A 12,845-nucleotide genomic window follows, 5' to 3' on the forward strand; every position below is an offset into this window, starting at 1 on the left:
TAGAATCCAGTGATTCTTTTGCGTCTGTCACTAACGCCCAGCCTTCAGGAGTTTGAAGCTCGTCACAGTCATTCAATCCTTGAATCCTACTCAGAATACCACAGACAAGGTTTAGACCTTCCGGATTCTCTTGAATGCCGCCATAAATTCTAGCTTATACCACGAAGATTCTGATTAAGGAACCCAAGAGATATCTACTCAATCTAAGGTAGAACGGAGGTGGTTGTCAGGCACACGTTCATAGGTGAGAATGATGATGAGTGTCACGGATCATCACATTCATCAGGTTTAGGAACAAGTGATATCTTAGAATAGAAGCAAGCATGATTGAATGAAAAACAATAGTAATTGCATTAATCCATCAAGACACAACAGAGCTCCTCACCCCCAACCATGGGGTTTAGAGACTCATGCCATAGAAGATACAATAAGAAATGTGTAAAGTGTCATGAGGTAAAGATACAATATCAAAAGATCCTATTAATAGTGAACTAGTAACCTAGGGTATACAGAAATGAGTAAATGACGTAAAAATCCACTTCCGGGGTCCACTTGGTGTGTGCTTGGGCTGAGCATTGAAGCTTTCATGTGTAGAGACTTTTTCTGGAGTTAAACGCCAGCTTTTATGCCAGTTTGGGCGTTTAACTCTAATTTTTGTGCCAGTTCCGGCGTTAAACGCTGGGAATTCTGAAGCTGATTTGCAACGCCAGTTTGGGCCATCAAATCTTGGGCAAAGTATGGACTATTATATATTGTTGGAAAGCCCAGGATGTCTACTTTCCAACGCAATTGAGAGCGCGCCGATTGCGCTTCTGCAGCTCCAGAAAATCCACTTCGAGTGCAGGGAGGTCAGAATCCAACAGCATCTGCAGTCCTTTTCAGCCTCTAAATCAGATTTTTGCTCAGGTCCCTCAATTTCAGCCAGAAAATACCTGAAATCACAGAAAAACACACAAACTTATAGTAAAGCCCAGAAAAGTAAATTTTAACTAAAAACTAATGAAAATGTAATAAAAACTAACTAAAATATACTCAAAACATACTAAAAACAATGCCAAAAAGCGTATAAATTATCCGCTCATCACTAACACATTTCTTGTTTGGTGTACTTTTCTAAGAAACTAGACAACTCACAATTGTCTCTTGTGTTCCCGAATCAGTCTCTCTTTTTTTATTCGTACGAGTTACAACAAATATCTCAGCTTGTGATGGATCTTCATTGTCCTCCTTCTTTGCACGCTACATAGAAACCACCAACATGTGACTAAGTTAACACATATAAGTGGAAAGATGCAAAAATACTTAAATTCGAAGCACAAGAAAATACCAATTCAGCACGTACTAATTCAAAACTAACTGGACCCATTCAATGATTCCATTTTTGCTTGAATCTATTTTCACGATTTTGTCATAAATAACCTATATTTTGTTGTAATGTAAAAATACATAGAGTTAGTTAAATACATGATACCATCATTAAAGCCAACAAAGTTGTGAAAATAACTTACTTTGCTGATGTCAAAACTCCAAAACTGAACTAATTTTCGAAAGTGAGTGCAAGTACAGTCATTGGACGATTTTTCATCATCTCTCTGAATGAGCTATACGGTGTATAGTGATATTTTTTATCCGTTTCTTAAATTGCTTCCATGACTCTCCAATGGTATCTATCACCCAACGCTCAGCGTCACTAGGAATGTTATATTTAGACTACGAAGAAACAACGAATTAAGTTATTTTACCATACGTGCTAAGCCTACTTTGTAAACAATTTAAAAAGAAGAATGATCTATTCACCTTTGCATAATCCAACATTGAAGTTTTAGTCTCATTGGACACAGCTTGCCAATTAGTATATAATAACGTGACCAAATTAGAGTTTCTTGCAAGTGTACCCAAGAACCCACTAAACAATTGAACCTGTGTCTTTGTTGGGTCTATGTGTTTGCCGTTGTACCATGTTAACTCTATCTGTGTCTCCATAGCATGAATATGCTTCAGTTGGGTGGGACCACGAACTCTTTTCTTTTTGGTACCTATTTTCAATGTCATTACTAGAGAATATTAACAAGAATACTAATCTAATGAATAAAAGAGTAGACTAAATAAAAGAGCTAGGTTGGTGTCTTTCACTATTTGCTATTGAAACTAGGGATAAAAGCATTACCGTGTTGACTGTCACTACTATCCCCAACACTTGGTTTGTGATCATCATAATCATATTCATATTCTTCATCATTTTCATCCAATGATATCCCATATTTTTCAAAGAATTCATCTAAAGTCATAGCTGGAATAAGAGACTCAAGCTTGTGTTCTTCTTCTTCGTTGGCATCTTCTTCATTTGATTTCTTCATTGGTATTTTCTTATCGGTTGGCTTCTTGCTTTGACCATCACCACCATTGGTGTTCATCATCACTTTCTCATCTTCCACCTTTGATTTCTTCATTGGCACCTTCTTCCTAGTTGGCTTCCTCCCACTTTGACCTTCATATACATTGGATTTCTCCGTTGGCATCTTGATTTGACCCTCACCTTTATTGATTGACTCATTTTTGTTGTTTGTTATCTTCTTGTTTGGCATTTTGCTTTGCCCTTCATCATTAACTCTTGTCACCTTTGTTGACATCTTGCCCTTTTTCCTTGTCTCATGTTTGCTACTATCCCTACATACAGCTAAAACATGTTCTCTTTTAATTTGAAATTGTTTTACTAGTGCATAAGCACTCGTGAATTGAATTTTTCTTGAATTTTTGACTGGACTCCTCATCTTCAAGGGACTTCTTTGTGACTCTATTTGTGATAGGGTCCTTAACCTTTTTCTTTTGGGATTTCTTTCATTATTCATCTTGTATCCAAAAAAGAGAGGTCAAATAAAGCATCGACTTAATTCAATTGCAAAAAAAGCTCTCAAAGATAGTTTCAACATAATCCAATTACAACAAGGGAGGTCAAAATAAAGAGTCAACATACATCAATGCAAAAGGAAAGGAAAATAAAATATTAACATATTTCAATTGCAACAAGAGAGGTCAAATAAAACATCGAGTTAATTCAATTGAAAAAAAAGATCTCAAAGAGAGTTTCAACATAATCCAATTACAACAAGGAGGTCAAAATAAAGAGTCAACATACATCAATGCAAAAGGAAAGGAAAATAAAATATCAACATATTTCAATTGCAACAAGAGAGGTCAAATAAAGCATCGAGTTAATCCAATTGCAAAAAAAGATCTCAGAGAGTTTTTCAACATAATCCAATTACAACAAAGGAGGTCAAAATAAAGAGTCAACATACATCAATGCAAAAGGAAAGAAAAATAAGATATCAACATATTTCAATTGCAACAACAAGAGAGGTCAAATAAAGCATCGAGTTAATCCAACACCTTATAGTCACTGGATTTCAGCATCACTGTCAAACTCATCAGACTCTATTTCTTTGTCTTTAGATTTGATCTTGTTGGTGTCACATCAACAATAGTAGGTTGCACACCCGGTCTAACCAAGTCTACCTCACCAATATCACTTAAGGGTATCAGACTATTCGCAGATTCATGTGGCTCTATTATGTTAGGGTCAAACTGTAATTGGACACCATTGTTAAACAAGTCTCTTGGAACAGTTTTCATCACATAATACTTTTGGGGAATATATGGATCTTTCACATAAAAGCACTGGTGTGCTTGGCTTGCCAACACAAATGGTTCGTCTTGGTAACATCTTTTGTTAAAATGAACATATGTGAAACCATAATTATCTTCCTCAGCTATAAACCACTCACACTTAAATAACACAACTTTAAATTGACTATAATAGTCTAGCTCAACAATATCCATGATTCTACCATAATATTTTATATTGGCCTTGATTGGTTTTTTGTCCTTAACACTAGCAAAGCTTGTAGTTTCAGCCACCACAGTGACACCACTATTTTGCGTTTTTCGCATCACTTCTCGCCGCTTAGTATGAAATCTGTACCCATTGACAACATAAGCAGAAAATAATTTTGCAACTTTATTTGGACCCTTAGACAACTATCATATCCAACTAGGAACATCATCTTTCATGGCACGTCCTATGAACCATTCTATAAAGTCTTCATTCTGATCTTTAATAACGTTCCACTTTTGCTTCCGCTTGTCTTGCTTTTGTTGATCACCATGTTCTCTACAAGGGAATGCATATTATTGTATAATGCTACCAAAATTAGTCTAAGGAATAGAACAAATTAGAGGTGCAAATTTACCTAATGTAAGGCTCCACGTTAACGCAATTGTTCAATACATATGCATTAGCTTGACGGAGGGACTTCTCGTCCAAAATGATTAGCTGCCCTTTTTTTCTACCCAACGGACTACCCTTGTTTGTGAACAAATTTGAATCAGGATCTTTGGTTGAAGTACCTTCATCATTATTTCGAGATACTCTATTGAATCTTGTTTTCACTCCCTCATGCAAATATCTTGAACAAAAAGTTAAACACTCTTCAGCCAAATAACCCTCTACAATTGATCCTTCTGGACGACTTCTATTACGAACATACCCTTTTAGTGTGCACATCTATCTCTCAATCGGATACATCCATCGAAACTGGACGGGACCACCTAACCTGACTTCATTAGCTAAATGAATTGGCAAATGAACCATTATATCAAAAAAGGTAGGGGGAAAATCCTCTCCAACTGGCACAAAGTCTCTACAATTTCTGACTCTAAACCATTAATCTCTTCTAAAGAGATTTCCTTTTGACGTAATCGACGAAAAAATGAACACAAGCAAACTAGAGGAACAACAACATGATCTGGAAGAATGCTCTTGATTGGTATTTGCAACAGGTAATGCAACATGAAGTGAGCATCGTGAGTCTTGCAACCGTAAAGCTTTCTCTCTTCTTGTTGTACGCAACGAGAAATGTTTGAAGCACTTCCATCAGGCAATTTTATTTTCTTCAAAACACCACAAAAAATGGATTTTTTCCCTTTGGTCATGGAGTAGCATGCTCTAGCAAGTTTAGTTCTTTTGCCATCCTTCGTATTTATTGGGTGAAGATTCTTTCGAATGCCCATCTCCTTAAGATCATAACGAGCCTTTGCATGATCCTTTGTTTTTCCAGGAATATCCAATAAGGTACCAACTATACTATCGACTATGTTTTTTTCGATATGCATCACATCAAGGTTGTGCCTGATCATATAATAATGCCGATATGGTAACTCAAAAAAGATTGATCGTTTTTTCCATTGGCCTTTACTTTTGTTTTGTGTCTTCCCAAAAGCATTATCTACTAACTTTAGCATATCTAGATCCTTTTCACTTGTTAACATTCGTGGTGGATCCCTTAATTCTGTTAGACCTCCATGCATGATCAACTGGCAAAAATCTTCTATGGTCCATGTAAACTGTCTTTTGGCTATATTTCAAATAACAAAAAGAAGTGTCATTTTTACAACAAGGGCAAGCCAACTTCCCTTTGGTACTCCAACCGGATAGCATCGCATATGCTGAAAAATCATTGATTGTCCAAAGAAGTGCGGCATGCATTTGAAAAGTTTCATTTTTAAAAGAATCATATGTATCTATCCCTGACACCCATAGCTCCCTTAGCTCTTCGATCAATGGTTGCAAAAAAAACATCAATATTATTTCCTGGTGAACAAGGTCCAGGTATGAGTAAAGAAAGCATGCAATATTCTGACTTCATGGACATCCAAAGGGGAAAGTTGTACACCATTAAGACAACTGGCCATGTGCTATGTGACACATTCATAGTTCAAAAAGGATTAAAACCGTCACTTGCCAAACCAAGCCTCAAATTGCGAAGCTCTTTTGAAAAGTTTGGGTACTGACTGTCCAACTTCTTCCATGCATCGCCATCAGCAGGGTGCCTTATGCAACCGTCTTTCAAACGCTGCTCATCATGCCACCTCAATGCCTCTGCTGTGTTTGGGCACATAAAAAGCCTTTTAAGCCTTGGTATTAAGGGAAAGTATCTTAAGGTTTTTGCAGCAACCTTATGAACTTTATTCAGAAGCGCAAAGTCATCTTCGTTGCCGTCCGTAGTAGGAGCCTGATTATATCGAGATACTCTACAGATATGGCAAACTGAGTCATTTATGTGCTCATTCCGATACAGCATGCGGTCATTAGGATATGCATCAATCTTTTCATAGTCAAGACCTAAGTCTTTAACCAAATTCTTAGCCTTATTAAAAGAAGTGGGAATGTTCAAATCAGGTATAGCTTCTTTCAATAACTCCAATAGGGGAGGTAAAAGATATATTACTCCAGCCATGTAGACACTTCAAGTGGTAGAGACGAATGATAAACGATAATCTTGAAAATCCAGTAGTACAATTCGAATATAATTCTTGACCTGCTTCATCGACCAACTTATAAAATCTCTTCGCATCTTCATTCATTCCGTTGTTTCCCTCTTCAAGATTTGTCATATCTCCGAATGCATGACGCAGCAACCCGTCAATATCATCAAGGCCACCTCGATCATCCATGTCATGTCCTACAACTATTGGGATTATTAGTTCTCCATGATTGATCTATCTTTTATAACCTTCGACAAACCCATAGCAAATGAGATGCTCATATACTTCATCTCGTTCACGCCAGTAAGTGTTTCCACACTTTGCACACAGACACTGGATTTCTTTTCCAACCGGTTTTCTAATTAAAAAAACAAACTCTAAAAAGTTATTAACATCGTCTATATACTTGTTCTCAAATCTTGGTGAATCCATCCAATATTTTGACGGAATATGATTAAACCTAACAATGTAAATATCTGAACTTACTAAACATGATCTAATAGGTCAATTATACGGACAATCTAGCAAGCATATATCCACTTACTACCTAAATAAATGGAAGATCAAATTATTTTATCTGACAAGTATACCTATTGCTTAGTTCCATCATTTTGAGATGGCATATAAAGTTATAAACGGTGCCACAGTAATTAGTCAACTCATGTTGTCTTTACCAGTACAAGAAAATTATCCTATATACAAAACAAAACAAAATTCAAGAGAAAGTAAACAAAATAATAAGTTAACAAAATATTAAACCTAAATTAATATAAAAGACCAGATAATATCGATTTTAAACTTCTATTAAAAAACCAGTAACAACATAATTTTAAGAAGAAAATTGGCTACATAAGCAACAGTATCATTAAAATACATCAACAAAGTACTACCTCAATTTGGAACACTACTTGAACAAGAAAAGACCAATAGATAAATTCAATCACTTCCTCTTCAATCTGCTTGAGTCCTGCATCAAATTCTTGTATTTTAAAATGTGAACATAAGTGTTTCGATAATTAAATATGATATTGACCTCTTTTTTTAATATATTATTATTATTATTGTTATTACTATTATGAAATGATTTTTAGAGAAAATGAATGCAATACACTAATTAACAGATACTATATCCATATCTATATATCCTTATTTCTTAAAATAAATAAAAAAGTCAAATTTAAATGTCGTTTACTTATATATAATAAAAACAACGAGATAAAGAGAGAAAAAAGATATCTACCATAAAAAGAAAAAAAAAACAAAAAATCCCTGACTCAAATGATTCAAAATCTTTTAAACAATTTTATTCGGAACTAAATGATGTATAATTGTTCTTGTTTATTATTTATTTTACTAACTACTTGGAGATAATTGTCGGCTACGAGCTTCTGGTGGATACATAAGTTTAATTTAATTAATTAAATCGGAAGGAAAAGACTATTTAGTTAAATATGAATAGCCTACAAAGTACTTAATTATATATATATGTGATATGTGCCTATACTATGTGACTCTATACAAATGTACAAAGTTAAAAGAACATGAATGTACTTCAACATCATAACCATATAATGCATGAAACCAAGGAGATTTGATGTTGGTTCTTACTAACCTTATGTTCTTAAGAATTTGATACTCAGGGATATATATTTTCTCAAGGTTCTTGCCAATCTTGTTCTCCCACAGCAAAACAATCTCGTTGAATGTCAAAACATTAGCAGGGGGCCTTTGGTACAAGATTTTGTTCAAAGCTCTGGGATCATTTTTATTATAATCAAATTTTTATTATAATCAAATTAATTACAACGATTAATTTCATTGAGGTATTCAAACCAAAACTATCAACTACTTATAATTTCAAACCATCAGCTCACAGAACCAGTAAGATCAAACTAAGTTTACCACAATTAGTTTCTATGCATTAGCATTCAATTAATAGCTGTCATTAGACAAAAGAAACCACTTTAATCTACGTACCAGAACCCAATTGAATTAGTGCATACTGCATATAAATTAAACTATAACATAATAGATCATTCAAATGCATTTAAAATAAAAACAAAAAGGATTAAAAACAAAAACCAGATATGTACCTAGAGAGCAAACTTGACGGGTCTTGAGCAATCTGCTTATGCAATGGAGTGAAAATAAATGTATATACAAACATAAAAGGTATATATAAAAAAATGAAAAAGCTAAGAAGAATGGGACCGAAGCATACATGCCTGTGACCACAAAAGTGTCCTAAAAAACAAGTACTCTTTGCCTCTAATCTTCCATGCATTAATTAAAGAAAAAATGAAAATAATAATTAGCTATTGAAAAAAAAAAGCTTAAAGGGGTAGCTACATAGGGATTTTGATCCAAACATCACATAACCAAGATAAAAAAAATTAAATACGACTTACCTGCAACGACAACAATTGTTAGAATATCGCCAATCTTTTTGAGCTTCTTTACACTCTTTTTATATGACTTAAATGGCTTCAAATCTGCATCTTCAGCCAAGAGCTGCAACAATTGAGTGCCATAACTATAACCAAACATTAAAAAATAAAATAAAGATAAAAAAATATCATAAAAACCATGACTGCAAGACAGAAAAAAAATTATAAAAAACATTAGCGCATTAACTAAAGTTCTCTAATGTAGTCATAAAACTTTTATGGAAATTCCATCAGTACTCCTATCAAATTGGGATGTTCATACCCTTATATTGTGTTGTGTGTCCAACAAGTCGCCACTAGTTTTATTAACTAAAATAATTAAATTTTTAAAATTTATAAAATTTGTGATCAAATCTCAACCATTGATTGGATAAGAGGTACTGAAACCCTGGTTTTTTTATACATGTTGCGCAGTAAAGTTCCTAACACTAACCCTATTCATTGCACCATTGGAGCCAAACCAACAAGATCTTGAAGTCAGATTCAAGAGATCATTTCAACAATTTCCTTTAATTCAGCCAAATATTTTACTACGTATTCAATCAGTGAAATATTTAAAGGTATACACAAATTTAATGGCGTAAAAGAAAATAAAACTTAATAAATCAAAATAACTACAGATAAGTGAAATACATTAGTTCAATTATTTGAACACAACAAAATTTTAGAAAACCTAAATAAAATAAACAGAAAAGAAAGGGTTCTAAAGCTTACCACTTTTTCAAGAGGCCCAGGTTCGATTTGGTATTGATGGCGCGAAAGTGAAAGCAGATCTTCCCCCTTCTGCTCTCTCAAAAATAATAATAAAAAATAAAATGATATTTTATATTAAATAAATATTAAGTATTAATTAAAAAGGAAAGAAGAGAAAAGAAGAGGGGATCTTAGAAACCTGGGAGTGAGATTGGAAATGGGAAGCAATGGGTGTTAGCAGGGGTGTTTTATGGTTCTGCGTTTGAGAAGATGGAGTAGCGACGGCGAAGGTGACGGTACACTGAGATGGTTGAAGCAAGACAATGAAGGTTTTGCACAACGAATGGGCCAGGGAGCAAGAATGAAAGAGGGGTTGGCTAGGGTTATCTTTTTCCACTATTTTTTCCTAAATTAAGACGAGGGAATGGGGATTTTGGGAGGGAAGGGGATTTTTTCCTAGGTTTTGCACGACGACGTTTTTGGTTTTGTGTGGGGGACGGGGTGTTTAAACAAAATATTTTCAAAAACCATATTCTATGGTCACTTCAAAAAACCGTGACCATAGACCATTTAAGGTTACTCTTTAAAACCGTGACCATAGATCCCTTTAGGTCACTATTTCGTAAAACCGTGACCATAGAATCTTTTTGGTCACCCAAAAAAATCGTGACCATAGATGTCTTTTAGTCACAGTGAAAAACTGTGACCATAGACCCTTTTAGGTCACCCTTTCATAAAACCGTGACCATAGACTCTTTTTGGTCACCCCATAAAACCGTGACCATAGACCATTTTAGGTCACCCCCATCACTCCAAAAAACCGTGACCATAGACCCCTTTAGGTCACTCCAAAAAACCGTGACCATAGACCCCTTTAGGTCACCCTTCTTTAAAAAACCGTGACCATAGACCCTTTTTGGTCACCCCAAAAAACTGTGACCATAGATGTCTTTTAGTCACGTGAAAAACTGTGACCATAGACCATTTTAGGTCACCCCTAAAACCGTGACCATAGACCCCTTTAGATCACCCCAAAAAAACCGTGACCATAGACTCCTTTAAGTTACCCTTCTTTAAAAAACCGTGACCATAGACCTTTTTTGGTCACCCAAAAAAACCGTGACCATTGATGTCTTTTGGTCACGGTGAAAAACCGTGACTATAGACCGTTTTAGGTTACCCCGAAAACCGTGACCATAGACCCTTTAGGTCACCCTTCTTTAAAAAACCGTGACCATAGACCCTTTTTGGTCACTACAAAAAACCGTGACCATACACTGCTTTAGGTCACCCCTCAAAACCGTGACCATAGACCCTTTTAGGCCACCTTTTTTTAAAAAACCGTGACCATAAGTACTTTATGGTCACCCTTTTTAAAAAAACCGTGACCATAGCTTTTTTTTGGTCACCCTAAAAAACCGTGACCATAGACCCAAAATGTTGTAGTGCAATAAATGTCCTTATATGGATCTTTGATTAGCTTAGGCTAGTGTGTGTATCATTCAAGTGTGGAAAAACTTTGGACATTGGGTGAATAAAAGGGTAGTTTTGTATTATTTGTTGTAAATATTGAAAATTGGGTACATACTCATGTGTTAATTAAATGTAAAACCATATGCATTGATAGTCTTGAAAGAAAGAAAAAAAATTGAGAAACACAAAAGAAAAAGAAAAGAAAAAAGTAAGTAAGTATGGAAAAGAAAAGAAAAAAATAGAAAAAGAAAGAAAAAGAAGAAAAACAATAAAAGGGGACAAAATGCCCCAAAGTGAAGTCTAATAAGAGTCAATGCATAAGTGCTGTGAAATGAAAAAAACGAAAATGCATGAGTATGTGAAAAAGTGAAGAATGGGTAGTTAGGTTAGCACTTAATTGTATAGGTTATTATATAGGTTAGGTGGGAAAGCTTAAGTCAATCAAAGATTCAAATTTCTAGTCCACTTAACCATATACAATCATACCTTGACCCTAGCCCCATTACAACCTATGAAAATACCTCATGATGAATGTATGCATGCATTGAATAATTGTTGATTGTTAGAAGAAAAACAAATCTTAGAAAGCATGATTAGGGCAGAATTTAGAGAATCGACCCCATACACTTGAGCGACTATAGTGCAAACACTTCTGGTGAGGGTTCGATGCTCAATTCCTTGATTCCCGGCTTTCATGAGCTTTCTTCTTGCAAGTCTACTTGAACTTCATTTTGATATTTAAATGGGTAGGATTCATGAGTCGTCATGGGACCTTAGCCCTACTTGTGCATGTATGACTTGGAGGATTGATTTATTTTTAACCAAGTAGGTAAAACCATTTTGTATTTAGTTGCATCCATTTAGATAATTGCATATAGTTTAGGTTGCATATAGTTTATTTACATTGAATAAATGTTGATACCCTTTGTTTCTCTCTTGGCTTAAGCATGAGGATATGCTTGGTTTAAGTGTGGAAGGTTGATAAACCCCATTTGTAGGGTTTATCTTGTATTGATTTTTGGGAATTTTATCACCTTTTACCCACATTTATTCAATGAAATAGCATGGTTTTATAACTTCTCCCTTAATTGTGCTTAAGAGTGAAAACATGCTTTTTAGGACTCAAAATAGCTAAATTTAATTCACCTTGATTCTATTAGATGCCTTGGTATGTTTGTTAAGTGATTTCAGATTTAGGAGGCAAAGATTGGATCAAGGAAATGAAAAAAAAGCATGTAGAAATGGAGAACTCATGAAGAAATGAAGGAATCGCAAAAGTTGTCAAGCCGACCTCTTCGTGCTTAATTGACCATAACTAGAGCTACAGAAGTCCAAAAAATGTGGTTCTAGTTACGTTGGAAAGCTAACATCCGGGGCTTCGAAATGATATAAGATTTGCCATAGTTGCATCACGCATAGGGGCGCGCACGCGCACGGTACGCGGACGCGCCGATGGTGGCACATGATCCACTTAATGCAACTCGTGGCCAGTGATTTTAGAAGCCTTATGGGCCTAATCCAACTCATTTTTGATGCTATTTAAGCCAAAGATTGAAGAGGAATCAATAGAATTTTTTACCATTAGTTTATTTTAGCTTAGTTCAGTAGTTAGAGTTAGTTTTAGAGAGAGAAGCTCTCACTTCTCTCTAGAATTAGGAATTAGGGTTAGGTTAATCTCTCCTCTTAGATCTAGGATTAATTCATGCTTTGATTTACTTTTCCTTTATCAATTCTTACTCTTCTACTCTCCTTCTCTCTAGTTTTGTATTTCAATTCTTGTAATTCTTCACTTTGTTGTGGATCTATATTTTGTTCTTTTGTTTTCTTTTAATAATACAATTTGAGGTAATTCATGATAATTGTGATTTCCTTGATTGTTGTTGTTAATTCTTTGTATTCAATTGTTGT

The 12,845-nt window shown here is 34.9% G+C and overlaps 1 protein-coding gene across 10 annotated transcripts; it reads right to left on the reverse strand.

Moving 5' to 3' along the window:
• Positions 1 to 327: 327 nt before the first annotated feature.
• Positions 328 to 9,912, reverse strand: LOC130969626 (uncharacterized). Of its 10 annotated transcripts, XM_057895447.1 has the most exons (11): positions 9,664 to 9,912; positions 9,486 to 9,554; positions 8,733 to 8,835; positions 8,546 to 8,597; positions 8,418 to 8,449; positions 7,937 to 8,077; positions 7,215 to 7,291; positions 2,168 to 2,677; positions 1,798 to 2,036; positions 1,135 to 1,239; positions 328 to 932 (listed from the first exon to the last, which is right to left on the reverse strand). In XM_057895447.1, the coding sequence occupies exons 8-11, from the start codon at positions 2,628 to 2,630 to the stop codon at positions 918 to 920; spliced, it is 822 nt and encodes a 273-aa protein (XP_057751430.1). In that variant the 5' UTR covers positions 2,631 to 2,677; positions 7,215 to 7,291; positions 7,937 to 8,077; positions 8,418 to 8,449; positions 8,546 to 8,597; positions 8,733 to 8,835; positions 9,486 to 9,554; positions 9,664 to 9,912; the 3' UTR covers positions 328 to 917. The 10 variants fall into 10 exon arrangements, 1 of the variants encoding a protein (XP_057751430.1); XR_009081897.1 differs by lacking the exons at positions 1,798 to 2,036; positions 2,168 to 2,677 and having other exon boundaries at positions 9,486 to 9,561; positions 9,664 to 9,910; XR_009081894.1 differs by lacking the exons at positions 1,798 to 2,036; positions 2,168 to 2,677 and having other exon boundaries at positions 8,733 to 8,816; positions 9,664 to 9,905.
• Positions 9,913 to 12,845: the final 2,933 nt, after the last annotated feature.

This window comes from Arachis stenosperma, chromosome 3, assembly GCF_014773155.1.
Source record: "Arachis stenosperma cultivar V10309 chromosome 3, arast.V10309.gnm1.PFL2, whole genome shotgun sequence".
NCBI lineage: Eukaryota > Viridiplantae > Streptophyta > Magnoliopsida > Fabales > Fabaceae > Arachis > Arachis stenosperma.